The sequence below is a fragment of the Portunus trituberculatus genome, chromosome 32 (genome assembly GCF_017591435.1).
Source record: "Portunus trituberculatus isolate SZX2019 chromosome 32, ASM1759143v1, whole genome shotgun sequence".
NCBI classification, from domain to species: domain Eukaryota; kingdom Metazoa; phylum Arthropoda; class Malacostraca; order Decapoda; family Portunidae; genus Portunus; species Portunus trituberculatus.
Window position 1 is genome coordinate 1,822,360 of NC_059286.1, and position 19,558 is coordinate 1,841,917.

The following is a 19,558-nucleotide window of genomic DNA, read 5'->3' on the forward strand; positions in this document are numbered from 1 at the left end:
TCAGCTGTTGGCCGCCATGTTTTATCTTCAGTCCGTGCTCATGTCATCTATTTCAGGTTATTTGTTGTACTTAATGCTTTGTAATACTGCTTGAATGATTTCTTAATGATTACACAGTATTTTACTTACATTTTATAGTTTTTTACGTACTTTTGCAATCTACGGACAGGGTCGTGCACGCATTTGTCCATTGTTTTGAGGGTCGAGTGTACTATTGAAACCATTAACGGAATTCACAATCAGGCAATCCCCGCTTAACGAAGGTTCACACAACGAAATTTCACTACAATGAAGGTTTCATTTTACTACCATCTGCTCATTCAACGAACATCAAACTCGCTTTAACAAAGTTTTATCCAGGTAATTTTTTCCAAGTTTGAAAGCACCACCGTATCATGCAAACTGACAGGCTTTTGAATATACCAGCGCCTCTCGTGGACAACACGCGCACCACTCACTCCCCCTGCTCAAAACAATAACAGCGTCAGCAGCAGCTCATCTTCCCTCACTCAACTTACCACCAAAAGGCCCTACAATGTCACCTAGCATTGCTAAGAAGATCAGGAAGTCTCTTACTCTCTAAGTGAAGCTGGATAATATTCACAGAAACGAGAGGCGAGAAAACTAATAGCATTGCTCGCCACCATCTTGACTCTCTACTATTTTCAAGTCAGCAGACTCTATTATGAAGGCTGGTGAGACCATATCTTCCTTGCAAGCTAAAATAACCACCTGAACTCGTGACTCTACAATGGATAAAATGGAAAGCCTTATGGAAATGTGGTACATAAGTCTTGTATGTGATACAATGATGCGCCCTTTGTTTACATTCCACAGGTTGCCGGTTAGTGTCTTTACCGTTTCACTCTCCCTCCCTTCATAAACTTAAGATCATCAACATTATAAAGTTACGTACATACGCACATTAGTGTACATTATAATGACTTAAATTAAACTGCCTAAATGTTTAACTTCATAATTTTTACTTTCATTAAACCTTTCACTGTACTATGATGCACTCTCGCTTTGTTTACTCTCATTGGAAGTTCAAGTCAAGGGTTAAACTTGTTATAATCTGTTCGCTTAACGAAGGGTTTTTTAGGAACGTAACCCCTTCATTAAGCGGGGTTTGCCTGTACTTCAATTACTGTGGGTAACACACTGCCTAGTTCTCTTTGGCACACACAGAACAGCAGAAAGATATTGGCAGGAAAATTTGAACTCTGCCTCTTCATTTCCATTATCTGTTTATGTGTTGTCATTTAACACGGGACTTAGCACACAGACCTCCAACACTAACAAATATCTTCAATACTAAAAAGAAAAAAGAAAAAAAAAGACTGTCAGAAGTACTGTTATTAAATCTGACTACTGATTGCTAAACATGTTGTTGACCTCTTTTTACTAGTGTTACTTTTCACAATGTCATATGTTGTAAATATCCAAGACCTTACTCAAAGACTGCAAATTCATTAGTTACAGATGAAAATCCATGACCATGATGACAGTGCCAGACAAACCTTACCTCCTCCTCAATGGCCAGCAGCTTCACTATGCTTTCATGATTGACCTTCTTCAGCACCTCAAACTCCCTCATCTGCACCTCATGAGGCCGCATGTGGGACAGCTGGTTGAAAGTCTTCACCGCCACAGGCTCACCAGTGTGCTGCAACATTTTATAATCACAATCCTCACTCATTCTCATCACAATTTCTTTAGTACACAGAGGAAAACATATCATCATTATCTTTTTTTCTTCTTTTATTATGTAAAAAGGATAACCAGTCAACGGCAACAAAAACAATAAAAAAAAAAAAAAGGCCTACTGAGGTACTGGTCTCCAAGCAAGAATTGTAGTCAGAAAGGAACTCCACGGATGATATAGGAGTGATATTTTTTTCAATTTTTATTTTGCATGAAGAATGTATGTGTAGTTAGATGCATGTAGTGTTGTGTGAAGGAAGAGAGTTGTCTTTAGAGGGCAGACTGTGACTGCCCCCTTGTATTGTGAGCCACAAAGGGAAATGTTCACTGACATCACAGCTGGCTTAATGATAAGTTCACAGCACCCCCTGAACCAGTGCTATTAGATCTCACTGGGAGTAATTATCATTTCGGCAGGTGTCTTCCTACAGGTGAATCATGACTTAAGAGCATTTGATTGATAAATATCTAGAGTTATGAATAAAATAACTGAATTATTTTGTATCTTGATTTATGAATGCAGAATTTGTCTTCAAGAAAACTCAAGGAATGTATAAGAAAAAATTAATAAGAAAAATTACTGAGTATTCAAATAAAAAGGTAAAAAATGGAAAAATAAAATCATTAGCAATTTTCAAACTTACATATATTTGTTTTATGAATATGTACCTAATACCTAGTTTTTAAAGAGCACCATTTGTAAATCACAATTAAGAACATATCATGAGCCACACCATATAGAAACCACATTACAGAAAGGAAAGTGTGCATGTAGGTACATACAATAGTGTTTCTTTCCATTACAACACAATGAGGACACAGCATACCTATCACATGTTCAGCACACATAAAAACACAATCAGGCACACAGCACATCCATCACAAGGCATTCAGTACACACCACAACAATTATAACACATTCAAACACACATCACGCCCATCACAACACATGTGGAAGAATACCCACTCTGTTGACACCCTGGAACACTGCCCCAGTGGCTCCCTTCCCAAGCACTGAGGTTGTGCACCATACATAGTTGGCCGAGCCGCGAAGGAATGACATCCCGGACACATTCACCTGAAAATACACCACCATCACCTCCATACAGATTCTGGAAAGTAATTTCAAGTGAGCTTAAATTCATATGAATATCTACATAATATTTGGAGTTCCACATAATTATGTGCATAAAAAATATACCTAAAATCCATATTTTGATTAAAAGTTTAACATCCTTGTTTCAATATTAACTCAAGCAAGCTTTGTGGCAATTTCTTGACAAGCCACAAGGATTGCCTCTATGCCCAAGACTACTATCACTGTACGAACATAATTACTTTTATTGCCTGTGTCGGCTACATCTAAAAAGCCCACTGCACTTCTATTCAATGACAATGGTAAGTGTTCAATGTGTCTCAGCACAAGTTGATCAATTTAATACTTGAACATGCACCTTCACCTTTGGAAATGATGAAATGAAGAAAGCCAAGCTCAAGAGTTCACAAAAGATTACTGAAATACTATATTACTATATTGCTGAAGGAAGAAAGAAACAAAGGGTTTTAGCTGTAGAGGTAATGAACATGGTCTGCAAGTAATGCATCAAGTAATATGCACTATACATACTGGCTGTTACAAGAACATTTTAAACAAAGGAAAAGAAACAAGTATTAGCTGTTATGTAAGTCATTAGCAGGATATGTCAGTAACCAAAACACCTCAGCCACACACAGCTACACACACACACACACACACACACACACACCACTAGCCAGATCAAGAACTGTCTCCACCACCATCAGGAACAGCAAGCACATGCACTACAATGGTTAGTACCTCTCGTTTACTTGTTTCCGAGGCTTTCTTTGAGGCCATTTTTGCACACTTCTGGAAAGGGGGACAGTCATATGAATCATGCGTAAGAACACTCTAGTACTGGATGTTATATCAGCATTAGTTTTTGCCTGAAGCCTTCATGATGCTGGGCCTGCCTCCTGCTATACTGAGCTGACATGAAGCACACCCTCAAGAACAACAGGAAACACCACACACCACACACACCGTAGGATGCAGGAAGCTTCTCAACCATCACTCAAACTGTCATGGTGACCTGCTAGCTCTGTATTCAAGCAAAGAGTATTGTTAGTTATTCATACTGCAGCTTGCAAGCCCTTTTCATGAACATCTCATATGCTTTCTACCAAAAATACGATATAGCCCTTACACAGGCCACAGCATAAGTTCATCAAAAACATATGGATACGAAACTACCAGCTTTACGGCAAAACAATAGGAGTACAGTAATACAAAATTGAAAACTTAATGCATATTCCTTGATTTTTTTTTTTTTATAAACTAAACCACTATAAGTAGAAAAAAAAGGCTTAAACATATTTCAGATATGAAAAACATGTACAGTAGTGTTGACCAGGGTGAATACGAGCCATTTTTTTTACATCTTTTATTATAAAATCTACACAAATCAGTCAAATCAATTGAAAATTTGTGTGAAGATACCTTACTAAGTGATATATTCCCTGAAGAAAATAATAATTTTGATTATCATTATAAAAGTCATTAATATAAATAAGTGGCCTACTCTATGCCTTAGTCCTGGGGTGAATGGGGCCACCCTTTAGGGTGAATTGGGCCATCCTTTGGGCCACTAGAATTTTAATGTTTTTTCAGTATCTTTTATGTATTTTACTTTTTCTTTTCACTTATCTCTCTCTCTCTCTCTCTCTCTCTCTAGAATATGTTTTTAGTTTTATTTATAGTTTTTGGCCTGTCATACATGTCATTTGGTTTTCTTTCCAAAAACTTCATTTTCAAGAACTCTTTGCCACACATAATCACACACCCAATATATGCTTTTCCATAATCCACCCCATAGTAGCCATTTTCTTCTATTTCTCTCTTTTTCTGTATTCTACTGTACTTCTGAGCATTAAACATTGCAACACCTTCAATTTCTTCATCTTCGTTCATGTCCTCTATACTGCTGATTAAAGAATGACTGCTGTTCAATAGCTCAGCATCTTCCTCCTCTGCTGAACTGGGCTCCTTTAGTGAAGTGCTGTTGCGAAATCTCTTCCTTGATGTCCTTTTATTCTGGCGCTTTCCTTTTCTTTTCTACAGTCTCTTCTTCAAACTCTTCCAGAAAGTTGTCAACATCTTCCCCAGATAAAACTTCTTTTCTTTTTCTTGTGGTTCTGTTTCTTTGTTTTTCTTCTGCTTTCTTCTTCTTTTCAAGGATCATCTTTTCTTTCTCCTCGACTGCTTCTAAGAACTCATCATGCGTTATGACGCAACTATGGACATCTATTTTTCTTCTTGCCATTGTCTGCGTTGTACCACTAGTGGTTGGGTAAGGCTTTCTGAAAACATCTGCCATTATCTGCTTGAAAGAGGTTGAAGGGGAAATCATCTCTCTGGGAGGACTGACCTTCTTTGGAGTCACTGGTTTGTGGACTGGCTCTGAAGATGTCTGGACACTTTTGCATAATTTATATAGATCTGGGTTGAATGTTTTCACTGGATAAACACTGAGGTCAGGTGGATACAAACCAATCTTTTTAAAGGCCATTTTTACATTTGGGAGACTGAAACATTCATCCCAAACCTTGCCCACCAAATCTACAAATTCCCTTTTGGTAATTTTCTGAGCATAGTTTGCTGCTTGCCATTTGGCAATAGTGGCATCCCACCTGGTCTTCAAAGGCTTAAAATAGTAAACACCAAGAGGTTGCAGTACATCAGTGTTATGAGGAAGAAGATTAATGCTGGTTATAACTAAAAATAAAATTAGGAAGCTTTAATTTAGCAAAAACATAATGAAAGTGTGGTGGCCCGATACACCCCGGTATACAAAATACACCAGGGTGAATCGGGCCACTCATTAAAGTGCCTATAGCACTAAAACTAAAAGGAATTTTTTTATTTCTGATTAAAGCATGCAAAAGAACAAAGAATTATCTATATGACCTGCAATTTTTATAAAAATTCAGCAAAATTTAGTGTACTTTCAGGAGAAACTAAATAAAAGTTTTTTTTTCGGATACAAAAATTTTGGGACACCCTAGGAACCATAAGTTTTCGGTCAGGACCAAAAACTTTTTTAAGGTTATGTAGATACTGAAGTGGGCTTTCAAGGTAAGTATTCATTTTTTTCAATTTTCAAATTTTTCATAAATTTTTGAGTGGCCCAATTCACCCCAGCTGGCAGGGGGAACCAGTTCACTCCGGTCTATGCTACACCTGGAAATCAACGAACCAGAAAATAAAGATTAAGAAATTATTACATTTTCTCTCTGCCATGACCATACTCTCTTCTCATGCACCACATATGTTTCATGCATACACATTCATCATTTACTCAATCTGACAACTTAATTAATTAATGGTAATATCCAGTAAATAGCATCCTTGCCAGTTTAGGCCTTGCACAAGTCAGGGATTAAGAAAGATTGAAAGTAGCACTAATTTCACTTTGGATGCATCATTCATAGTTTTAGAAGATATGATGTTAAAATGATTAATGGTCATGGCACACTATAAGACTGCATGCCACTAAGGAGAAATGAGAAGGTGTCCTGTGTTACCAAGTCTACTGGATGGGTTAAAATTTTCATTGCAATGGAGTTCTGTTAGAGAATTTAAGGCCATCAGACTTTGAAAACACTCCATTGAGAAAATGGACATGGCTCACTTATAACTTAAGTTTGGTTTTCCATCTTCTTAATGAAACGATCATTGATTTACTTACATTTCATTATCTACCCTTCGTAATGAAATGAACATGGCTTATAGAGGTTTGGTTTTCTACCCTACTTAATGAAAAAGGTATACAATTTAAGTTATCAAAAATCATAAACACCATAATAAACTATCTAAATCTGGAAGCTACCAAGGATCCTGTTTACTAAAATTGTAACTACTAAACTGTATCCAACAACTGGCAGTTTACCTACACCACTTGGCAATGACCCTTGTATCCACATACATTGAAAAAGATAATATTTATCTATATGTGTGAAAAGGATCTGGTCAAAGGCAAAAGGATAGAAAAAAAAAGAAAGAAAAAAAGATGACAGTACATGAGGATATCACAAAAAGTCTCTTGAATAACTACTATAGCTGAGCCTATACTCCTTTCTACTGACAGAAAACAAAATCACAAAATTAATAAAATCATTGGTAATTAATCTTATTAGTATTATATAGGTACATTGTATGCTACAGCTGCCCTCATCCTAAAACCACATTTCCTCACCACATTAAGCTTGTTGTGCATTGGAGAAAAGATGAAGAGCAATGAAAGTATTGAATGAAACTGCACGGTAACCGAACGCAATAAACAAGTAAATAATGTGATGAAAATTTCATCCATACATAATACACCTAGTTCCACCACTTACTCAAGTTCTTCGCCGTTGCAGACACTCAGCCTATCAATAACACAATACAGGAACCAGCACACTGCGTCACGCTCACAGCCTTCCCTCATAAACTATCAAAGTACCACCAATCTCCTCATGACTCACCATGCATGAATACAACAAAGCGACCTTAAACACATAATTACAACTGCTCTTAAAAACGCAACTACTGAAAAAATAATACCCTCAAGTCACAGGACGCACCAGGTGGCGAAACTTTGCGAAATTTCAAGGTGTCATGAACACCTTGAGAAATGTCTACCGTTCCGTCACGATAATCAAGGTCATCTGAGCAAACCTATGATAACACAAGCATTACACGTCCCAGTATCTTCTCCCGGTTGCCTCTAACATCTGAATACTACCAAAGCATCGAAAACACCTTACTCACATGGGCTGTCTGTTTGTGGAGCAGTGTAGAGTGTAGAGTGTTGAAATGTGCTGCCGCTCCACCACCATCACCACCTTCCAGTGAGTCTGACCGTCACTCGGTAAACAAAACTCCATCCGTCACTCTTACCGTCTTCGGTACATCTGTTTCGGATCCTTTGTCATGCTTAACTGCCATGTGAATGATTTTATTTGCTTGGTATATGGTTAAATGATTACTAAAGAAGCCTTTTAGATTTATTTGTGTATTTTAATGCTTTTCGTATTGGTAGATCTCGGCTTTTATTGAAGAAAAAACGGGTTCACACGTGTCAATATGCGGCTGAAATTGCAAGTCGGTACAGTTTTTCGCCTGGATATCGGTGCCTAGCGACTAAAAAAAAAAAAGAAAAACAGTCGCATAAAAGACCAACATGTTGGTCTTGTTCAGTCGATTTGCGACTTTGTTTATGCTGTGATGTCACGGAGAAAGGTTAAAAGTGAGGTGTCGATGTAGAGAAGATTTTGGAGTTGGTGAGGGAAGAAAAAGAGCATATCTGGGACTCTATAAAAGTTAATTCTACAGCATAAGAAAAAAAAGATTAAGGTTGGTTCACACGTGTCAATTTGCGAACTGAAATTGCAAGTCGGTAGAATTTTCCACTGAATATCGGCGCCTAGCGACTGGAAAAAAACTCCTATAACTTGTTCAAGCGATTTGCGACTTTACTTACGTTGTGACGTAACGAAGAAAGGTTTGAAAATGTGGTACCTGATGTAACGGTGTCACATAAAGTAATCTATGTTGTACCTGTAATTAGTTCTCCAATTATTATTATATGTGTATATGTAGCTATACATGTACAGTACATATAAGTGTTGGCACCCCAGGATTCTACATAGGGTGGGGCAGACATGATCACACCATCCTACCTACGTCACAGAGTGCTGGAACTTTCCACAACCTATTTCGAGTGCCACCGATATATTCGGCTGCATCTACATACTGTCATATAAATGGTTTGCATGTTTATCCTTTACGTAATACATCTTAACATGTTTTATTCTGAGTCATAAGTAACTTTCCCTTGCCTAATTCATGTAATTAGAAGCCTATATATTCACCGATATATTCATATTTAGTGATTTTAGCAAACTTAGTCATAAATTCCTGGGTCAGCACTTTTTCCGAGGCACCAGCCAGGCAGTGCTTCCATTTTAGGGTAAAATACCCTAAACTAGGGTAATTGGACCCTTCTTAGGGTAGTGTTTAGGGTAATGCATAAACTAGGGTAATTTTAGGGTAATCTGCCGTCCTATGGATATGCGTGCTTGGAATGGCGCCAATCTGGTGGCAGACTGGTACTCTTTCATGTTCGATTCATGTACACAATCATCCCCGTGACTTGTATCATCCCTTCACCCCCCCACCCCATTCCCTTTCTCCCCACTACACTCACCCGTCTACTACGCGTACACGTTTTGGACCTTCGGACGGTTAGATCACAGTTCACACACTGAGTCAGTCACTTACGAGGACGAGTCCACACAGAACAGCTGCAGTAGTGGCTGTAGTGTGTAGTCCTGTGTGTGTGTTTGGGGGTGAGGGGAGCAATATTTAAACTTATGTATGATAATGGTGCATTAATCAACAATTAATGGGCAACTTCGACAATCTAGGGTAAAACACTCGAATCTACGGTAAAATCGACAAAAATCTAGGGTAAGATTTCATCAACTCATGGAAGCCCTGCAGCCAGGCCTCCGAGGCCGGTCGAGAACAGAGACGCTTGTGACAAGCTGGCGGCATGATCACGCCGGTGGCACAGGCTTGCATGCTCCGCGGCTCTCACATTCTTCAGCACCAAAAACTCTGTAATTAATTGTTAATACATGTTTATAAGTTACTTTCACCTTTGATATTCACCTGAAAGTCTCAGAAACACTCCAAAGTGACTTTACCTACAACAAGGTAAAAACTAGATAATAGTATCCCGGGTGATTGATAATTCACAACCCCGTCCAGAACATTGGTAGCAGCTTAGTGAGATACGAATACTCAACTCTAGTGCCAAGTGCAGTTTAAATAACAGTGGTTAATAGTGAAACGGTGAACGGACACATAACGGAGACCAACAGTAGAGCGCGGAGTGTGCAGCCAGGCAACGACGTGGTTTATAAAACCTTTGTCCCACGAGACAGGGGGACACTCTCTTCCCAAAAACGCCCCGCCCCGCCTTGCCTGACCCAGTTAAACAAGATATGATCCCCAAGTTAAACAAGACATGATCCCCATGTATGGGGATCACAGATTGTAGAGGATTTCGCTGCAGGACTTAGCCCTGTTAATAGGCCAAATATTTAGAATTAGTATATAATGTATTGTGTACTTGTAAGTGTATCTTTAAGTACTGATGACGAGGTCGATCGCTGTGCGACTGATACAGGATAACCTAGATGGGCCCTGGTGGCCCTTTGTTATCCTGTTATTTATGTTATGTTACCCCAGATTACTCCGAAGATCACTTCTCTTGTCACAAAAGAGGAGACTTGAAAGATACAGGGTGAAACCTCACATGTTTATATGGTTTCCCTGTCTCATATTCCGTCGTAGATTCTCGGCGAAGACATAAGCGACGCAGATATTTCGCAGCGCAGACAATCACCCTCCCCCCCGCCTCATGAAGGAAACCAGCAGGACCATATAAAGGATCCCATCGTCTGAAGACAATTAAGTTTCTCAAGAAGAAAGAAGTCTTTCCAAGTGACAGACAATAATATAACGTGTTAATTCACCTAAATGAAGTCGTGAGTACAACATTTAGTGGTAAACCACAGACATATTAATCTTAATGCTTAAAACGCAAACACTGTTAGAATTAGGTATCACCTAGCCATTTCTGCAGCGAGACAACGCCACCTGTGCATAAATAAAACTAATTTAGTTTTACCTCTCAGGTGCCATTTTCTTTTCAGACTAGAAGAAGCACGTCTTCCCATTTTCTTTTAAGTGTTGTAGGGATAACCCAGACAAGTCTGTTCTTGCCTTCTAAACTTAAACGTTGATAATTATTCATATAACTAACAATATTAATAAACATTTCTTTCAGGTAAATAACGCCTTTGAACGTTGGAAATATACCGAAGTGCGTAATACTATCTAATTAAGGGGAATTGTTAGCACTACTTGATTAAATAAACGGAAGAATTAGCCGAGCTTTACGAACTTGAATGTCAATCCCAGGAGGAATATAGTGATAATAGCTCATCAAAAAAAAAAAAAAAGATCAACGGAGAGTAAGCTCAACACAGGTGTAAACCCTCAGTTTCTTAAGGACGAGAACTACCAGAACTACCAGATCGGGAAATAAATATCCCTCATTTACAGCAACAACCATGACTAACACTAACGCTAATGGTTCTACTTCTAATGGTTGTGGTTCTAATATAACAAGCAACTTCTACAGTTAATGTACTCCTTATTTTTTATTCAGTTATACCATTTCGTGGAGAAAGTCCACATGGCGCATGACTTTATCTGTTAATGCGAGGATGTTATGCAGGGGTTTAACACCGCCAAGGACGAGGACAAAATTTCCTTTGTTAGATCCAAGCTTGCAGGTGGAGCCTTGTACTTAATGAATAGCACCGCATTTAGTGCATGCGAAATTGGCAATGACTATGCTAAATTCAGGAAAAATTTCTTGAGCCTCTTTGGAGGAAAGTCCCAAACAGATATTATATCTCTTTCTTTCAAGGCATTTGACAGAGTGAATGCAGAGACAAAGTCTATGTATGAGATAAGGGCTATGGTTGCAGCTCATCAGGTTGTGACCGCCTATATGTCAGTTTTAAACCATAATGGTTGGATTCAAAATGACTTAATAACGAGAACCGATATTAAGAGATTGATGGAATTCAAATACTTCATGATTTTTGCAAACGCTGAAGTGAAGAGACTCATAAGTAATTTGAGTTTCCAACCAAGAGACACACTTGCTGATCATGTGGTATCAGCAAAAGAAAGACAAGAACAGGCCTCTCGCACTAGAGAAACTCAACCCTCACAGGTCACTCCACTCATTGATAGCGACGAGTTACAACCATGTGCTACAACCATAACAAGATCAGGAATTCCTTGCAAATATTGCAACAAAATAGGCCACACTGAAAACAATGTTATAAAAAGCAAAGGGACCACAATCTGGCACCCCATAAGTCTGATTCAGACAACAATAAAAAAGGAAATAATATTTCTGGAAGGCCAAAAACTACTACATCATTCCAAGTGAACGTAGGAAAGACCATGTCTTACGGAGAACAAAACAATAATTTTGTTTAGTACACGGTCTGTGTGCACACTCATCGAATCAATGTAGGGACATAAAGATAATGAAAAAGGAAAGGCAGGCCAGATCAACACAGTACACATCAAGACAGTCAGAGAAAGAACAGAGCACAGCGACAAGCAAACCCGGCTAAGCCACACAAATGCGCAAGATGCTGATGCAGCACATACATCTGACATGTCAGTGTATTCTAATATAAATGCTGCAAATAATGAAATAGATATAATGGCATTGCCAGTATGAATAAGTAAACACCACTTATCTCTGGCTGTGGACACTGGAGCTACGGTAAACGTGATATCTGAAGAATGTTACAAAACTCTAAGGCGAAATTCACGTGGTGGCAAATGGACCTTCGTCCAAGTGACTTAAGTCCATCTGGTGTCACAGGATCAGCCTTGAGAATCCTAGGAATTGTTTCCTTACCTATTAGGCTTAGTACAAGTACTCAGCCTATTCAAACTGATTTCTATATAGTAAGTAATTTCAAACTTCCATCATATGGATTGTTATGACTAAAAGCCATGAAGCCTCACCATATGGTATTCTACCCCAAACACAACACAGTCAGGTACTGTGGAAAACACCTTCAAGAGATGAAGCATCCCACACCTTTGATTTTCCAGCAACCAATGAGGATCCCTTACCACGAAAAGATTAGAAATCCAGTGGTATGCCTCAAATGATTCCATCTATCCAGCCTTCCAAGAGAGAAGATGATGTAATAAATGCCTGGAAGGAAACCAAAGTAATTGTCAACGCCAATTATGACATACCTGTGTTACGTTCACCGGTTAAACTGGTAAGATTGGCATCAGGGAGCCGGTGAACAATAACAATAAAAAAAAACACTGCAGGTTCAACTGGTGAGGAAATGCAAATGGGGCACTTTAAAAAGCTATTTTAATAACCCATAATGAAATTGACACACATAGATATAACATGAAACATGAAACACAGATATATAACATGAAACAGGAAAATGACATACACATAAACATATAACACAGAAATAAATACAACAATAAAGAACCCAACTTAATACCTAACAATAATCCTAATCCTATATGGAGGCAATGTGGAAAACACGGACGAGGGGAAGTGATACTTATGCGGTGTCGCAGTGGTGAAGTGCTGGGTGATGGTTGATCCCACGGTAGACCCAAGAGGCGTTGTGTTCACTGGTTGAGGCCTGGATCTCAACTAACTTCCAGAAAGCCAAGAGCTGGCTCAACACTTCCGGTTGAGTCGAATGGGGCCGCGTGAATCCAACTTCGGGACAGTAGCGGGGCTTCATGAAACGGTGACGTGGAGGGTTCATGAGACGGTGACGTGGAAGGGGAGGCGGAGAGGTGGCGAACGAGGTAACAAGCGGAGGAGGTGATGGTAGTGGAGTATGTTACGGGCGGGCCGTAACATTTCCTCCCCCCTAAGACCTCCGTAATGGGCTCATGAAGGAGGTGAGACGGGAGATCTTGATAAGGCGTCGGCGATGATGTTGTCCACCCCCTTGATATGGTGGACTTCCAAGTTGAAGGTTGAGTTAACAAGGCCCACCTAAGAATGCGTTGGTTTCGGTTCTTCATGGCGTGAAGGAAGGCCAGAGGATTGTGATCGGTGAAGACCTTCGTAGTTTGAGGACCAGGATGAAGGTAGCACTCAAAACGTTGGAGCGCCAGGACGAGTGCCAGAGCCTCCTTCTCGATGGTGGAGTAGTTGAGTTGATGTTTCTTCAGCTTGGCGGAGTGATAGGCGATGGGATGGAGGATGCCGCTTGTGGGGTCCGTTTGTAGTAGGACAGCACCCACTCCAACTCCACTCGCGTCCACTTGTAGATGGAAGGGGCGGGAGTGATCCGGCGTCCAGACCACTGGTTCCGAGGAGAGAACGCCTTGAGGTGTTGGAAGGCTTGGTCACAGGTCGGGGTCCAGTGGAAGGGGACGGAAGTGCTGATAAGGTCCGTCAGGGGGGCGGCCAGGGTGGAGAAGTTCCTACAGAAGCGTCTGTAGAAACCAGCCATCCCCAAGAACCTCATGAGAGCTTTCCTGGTGGTAGGGACAGGAAGCCAAGGATGGCCTCCACGTTAGCTCTCTTGGGCGAACCTTGCCGTTCCCCACCACATGTCCCAGGTAGACCACCGTAGACTTCCCGAAGGTGGACTTGGCCAGGTTGATTGTAAGCCCGGCTTCCTGCAACCGACCCATCAGCCTCCGAAGACGGGTCAGATGTGTCACCCAGTCGTCCGAAGTCACCACCAGGTCGTCCAGATATGCAGATGTTCCCTCCAAGTCCTGGGTGATGTAATTTATAGCCCTCTGGAAGGTGGCGGGAGCATTAGACAAGCCAAAGGGCATCACTGTGTATTGGTATAGTCCGAAGGGGGTGATGAAGGCGGATATTATTTGGGCCTCGTCCGAGAGGGAATCTGGTAGTAACCTTTAAGTAAGTCTATAGTGGTTACAAATTTGGCTACTCCTATACTATCTATAAGGTCCTCTATCAAGGGCAATGGGTAGGAGTCTGGCACCGTCACTTTATTTAATTTCCTGTAGTCGGTGCAAAATCGACTACTACCATCTGGCTTAGATGTTAACAGGCAGGAGAAGCCCAGGGGATATACTAGGTTCTGCAAGGTGATGACAGAGCAGATAGTCTACCTCTTTTTTCATCAAGTCTCTTTTAATGGGTGAAATGCGATAGGCTGGTTGTCTTATAGGCTTGATGTCATTAGATATTAATGTTATGTCATGTTGGATAGTATTACAAAGTCCTGGAAGGTCACCTGTGATTTCAGAAAAGTCTAGCAATAACTTTTTAAGATCAGACTGTTGTGAAGGTGTTAAGGAAAGAAACACCTCATCAAGGTTGGACATGATTTGGCTGTTTGAGGGCGTCCTTTAGGTGACGAGAAGAGGAATTCGATGTCGGACTCTTCCTCGGGGGGCACAGGACCAGACTCCTTCCCTACCAGACATACAGGTACAGTGCGAGACAAGTCGTCCTCTGGTTCTCTGGAGTGGTAAGGTTTCATTAGATTAATATGAACTAGTTGGGAATCCTTACGACGGTCAGGAGTGTGGACCACATAATTTAATGGACTTAGTTTTTGAGCCACAACATAAGGTCCCATGAACTTACTGTGAAGAGCATTGCCTGGAGTGGGAGAAAAAGTAAAACCTTGTCTCCTGGTTTGAAACTTCTCATGACAGATTTGGGAAGAGAATTCTGTTGCATTTTAGTTTGAGATTTGAGGAAGTTTGATTTAGCAAAGATCTGACTTCACTGATTTTATTCTTAAGGTTACTGATGTAGTCAGACACACTGGGGCTTGAAGGAGTATTTTGAGTAAACCATTGATCCTTTAATATTTTGAGAGGCCCCTGATCTGTCTACCATAGAGTAATTCAAAGGGAGTAACCTAAAGAATCTTGAGGAGATTCTCTTAAAGCGAAGAGAAGGAAAGAGATACTTTCATCCCAGTCTCCTTGATGCTCCAAGCAATACTTCTTCATCATGGATTTTAATGTTTGGTGAAACCGCTCCAGACAGCCTTGGGATTGGGGTGGTAAGCCGAGGAGGTAACATGGTCGATGTTTAGCTCATTCACTATCTGTTGGAAAAAATGGCTAGTGAAATTGCTACCCTTGTCAGACTGAATTTGTTTTGGAATTCCTACCGAGGTGAAAAAATGTATTAGATGTTTTACAATGGTCTTTGATGTGATGTTCTTAAGAGGGAATGCTTCAGGGTACCTGGTAGTGGGATCCATGAGGGTTAACAAATACTGATTCCCTCGTTTGGTTTTGGGTAAGGGCCCTACGCAGTCTAGAATGATCTTTTCGAAGGGCTCCGTCTGAACTGGAATAGGCGTCAGAGGAGCTGGCACAAGGCGTTCGTTAGGCTTACCCACAATTTGACATATGTGACATGTTTTTACATAGTGTGACACATCCTTTTTCATTCCTGGCCAAAAAAATGTTGAAGAGCCTTCTTGTAGGTTTTTGGATGCCTAGATGACCTGACAATCCATCATGAGCTAGTTCTATAATGGCTGGTCTTACAGACAAGGGATGACAACTTGATGTGTTTCTGACCAGGTGTCTAGTTGTTTCAGTTCAGGAGGTCTGTAGGCACGCATCAGGACTCCTTCCTGATAATAAAAACAAGGCAATTTAGACATATCCTTTGTCTCACTGGCAACATGTCTGATCTTAGCCAAAGTGAGATCCTGTTCCTGAGCATTAATCAAATTCTCCTTTGAAATGATGTTATTGTACAAGTTGTCAGTAGAGGCAATCATTGGTGGAGGAGGTGATGAAAGGGCAGGGGACTTGGACTGAGACCTGGTGACTGCACACACTGGGAAGAAGTGAGGGATGTTTCGTCCAGGGTCTTAGTGGGACTTTCTGTTAAGGGAGAATCAAGAACAATTAAGTTTGGAACAGCCAAGTTACCCGCAAGATCATTACCCAGTACAAGATGTACCCCGGTACTGGCAGTTCACCAGGTTTAATGGCTACCTCAACCTCTCCTGAAATGAACGGGCACTGTAAGCTAATATTAGCCAAGGGATAGGAGAGCTGTGATTCGAGACCTGTAAGGATCACCTTCTCCCAGTGAAAGCCTGTTTGATGTTAGGGATGACATCTTCCCTTAAGATGGATTGGGCAGCACCTGTATCACGCAGAACCTTGATATTTATTGCCTTGTCTTTACCATCAGTCAGGGACACTTTACCTTGATACATGTACGAGTCATAAAGTTCTAGAGGAGAGTTGACAGGGTTAGCTAGGGCCACTGGTTTCTTGTTCTCAAATGTGTTAGGTTTAGGGGCCACAAAAGAAAGTTGACGTTGAGAGGCCTTGCAATTTGGGTGTCTACATTTTTGGATCGTGTGTCCTGGCTTCTTACAGTATGTACACCAGGGGGAATTATATGCATTTGGCGAGAATCCGGTCGGCTTACCACCCGCTCCCCCAAAACCTTCCCCAAAGGAGGACCTAACATTAGATAGTGAACCACGACCTCTACTACCCAGGGATCCCATCAACAAAGCAAACGCATCAGCCACTTTAGCGGCAGACATAAGATCACTCTCTCCCCGTTCTTCCACATGCCTCAGAATATTAAAGGGTAACTTGTTCTTCCATTCTTCCAGGACCATTAGATTGAGCAACTCCGAAAAGGTGGTAATGTTAAGGGCGGCTAACCATTTCTTAAATTGTCTTAGTTTCTCACTAGCAAATTCAACATAGGTGTGAGACTCTGGTTTCACATACTTTCGAAACTGTTGTCTGTATCCATCAGAAGTGATAGAGTAGGCGTCTAGAATGTTACCTTTGATCTCTTCATATTCTACCTCATCACTAAGGCCGTTGTATACCCTATAAGCTTTTCCTACTAGCTTAGGGACAAGGAGAGACACCCACTGATCCTTGGGCCATTTATTCCTATTAGCAATGCTCTCAAAAGCGCGAAATGACCCGTCAACATCAGATTCATCAAAAGGGGAACTAGCGGAGCAGCTGTAGCAGGATTAAAGCTTGCTAACTTTTTCTTTATATCTATTTCTTCCCCTCTAAACTTAGCGTCATTTCGTAGAGTTAACTCCTAAATTTCTAACTCTTTCTCCTGCCTTTTAAGTTGTAACTGAAATTCTCTCTCTTCCTTTCTGCCTGTAGTTGCATTGTTTTCCTGTAGTTGCATTTGTCTTTTTTGTTCTCTCTCTCTAGCTTCTTTTTCTGCCTGTAGTTGCATTTCTTTCACTTCCTTTTCTGCCTGTAGTTGCATTTGTTTTTCATGCATCCGGTATTCTAGTCTAAGCTTCTCAATTTCCCACTGACTTATCCTACTCTTATCCTGTTCTTCCTGGGGACTGTGTATTATAGTCCTCGTAGAGGCTGACATGGGAGTTAACTCTTCTATGGCATTTCCTAGCAACTGACCTTCTTGCACTAGATGTTCAACAACTACATTCTTAATGACCTCTTTAGTCATCTGAGACGTGATGGGAACATCAAAATGTTTAGCGATGGTCTTCCATTGGTCCTTCTTTATATTAGCATCTTTAAGTTGTTCCAGAGAAGGGTCGGCACAAAAATCTTCAACGTTAAACTGAGCGGAAGCCATATTAAATAGATGTTAAACCACAAAAAAAAAAAAAAATGATAAGCGAATTACTTAAGTGAGGAACTTGGCAGAGTGATAATAAAGGCAACCTTGAAATTACCTAGATTATACTTAAGTAAACACTTATGAGTACAATCACTAATGAGGGGTAAACTAGAGAGTTACGGCATTAAGAGGGATCCGGATTACTCTAGTTACGAGACTTGAGAGTGAGGAGCGAATTGTACTGAGACTTGTTATTGATAAGGAGGCGGATTAGTCTGAGAGACTAGTTAAAATGGCCGATTCTAACTAGCGAGAAAAATGATCCGCGAAGTGAGGGATTGAGGGTTCGCATGAACATATGATGATCCCAACACTTGGATAACACTTATTACACACCTGCCTATGTGCAAAAATAGAGATAAGTGCTATCGGTGAACACGCCTTTCTACCTGGTTTCCTGCTCTACCACTGCTATGCGATACCAATGAAAGTCACGAAGCACGTTTAACCCAAAAGGAGCCACTTGATCGCACAAAGGTAAATTTAAACCACACGCAGAGTAAGTCACAAAAAAAACACATCAAAGTCACAACACCACAGAAACACAAGTAATTACAAAAAAAAAAAGTCACTGGAAAAATGGAACACTGAACATGGGTTATAATGGTCCTGTCACGGTCGCCAATTGTTACGTTCACCGGTTAAACTGGTAAGATTGGCATCGGGGAGCCGGTGAACAATAACAATAAAAAAAAACACTGCAGGTTCAACTGGTGAGGAAATGCAAAGGGGCACTTTAAAAAGCTATTTTAATAACCCATAATGAAATTGACACACATAGATATAACATGAAACATGAAACACAGATATATAACATGAAACACAGGAAAATGACATACACATATACATATAACACAGAAATAAATACAACAATAAAGAACCCAACTTAATACCTAACAATAATCCTAATCCTATATGGAGGCAATGTGGAAAACACGGGACGAGGGGAAGTGATACTTATGCGGTGTCGCAGTGGTGAAGTGCTGGGTGATGGTTGATCCCACGGTAGATCCAAGAGGCGTTGTGTTCACTGGTTGAGGCCTGGACCTCAACTAACTTCCAGAAGCCAAGAGCTGGTTTAACACTTCCGGTTGAGTAGAATGGGGCCGCGTGAATCCAACTTCGGGACAGTAGCGGGGCTTCATGAAACGGTGACGTGGAGGGTTCATGAAACGGTGACGTGGAAGGGGAGGCAGAGAGGTGGCGAACGAGGTAACAAGCGGAGGAGGTGATGGTAGTGGAGTATGTTACGGGCGGGCCGTAACACCTGTTCGAGTTGCCAAATGAATTGAAATTCGAGTTCCAGAAGCTCCTCTAGGTAGTGCCATTTGTCTAGAACAGTGGTTCCCAAACTTGGGGTAAATTATCCCCTGGGGGTAATTTAACCATTTTCGGGGGGTAATGGAGGGGTGACAAAAAAAAAAAAATGAATTCTGAAAATCAAGAAAACAATGCGGTACCCGGTATTAGGATTATTGTTAACTTTGTCATAGTATGTAAAGTTGTAAAGTAAACCTATTATA

General features: G+C 40.7%; 1 protein-coding gene across 1 annotated transcript in view; it reads right to left on the reverse strand.

Annotated features, from left to right (window-relative positions):
* Positions 1-7,649, reverse strand: part of LOC123511842 (inhibitor of nuclear factor kappa-B kinase subunit epsilon-like) — a 47,430-nt gene extending 39,781 nt beyond the window's left edge. The window contains exons 1-4 of the mRNA XM_045267894.1: positions 7,535-7,649; positions 3,542-3,592; positions 2,672-2,782; positions 1,526-1,666 (exon numbers count right to left, since the gene is read on the reverse strand). Of these exons, the coding sequence (XP_045123829.1) occupies positions 1,526-1,666; positions 2,672-2,782; positions 3,542-3,580 (291 nt within the window). The 5' untranslated portion in view covers positions 3,581-3,592; positions 7,535-7,649. The remainder of the gene's footprint in view (positions 1-1,525; positions 1,667-2,671; positions 2,783-3,541; positions 3,593-7,534) is intronic.
* Positions 7,650-19,558: the final 11,909 nt, after the last annotated feature.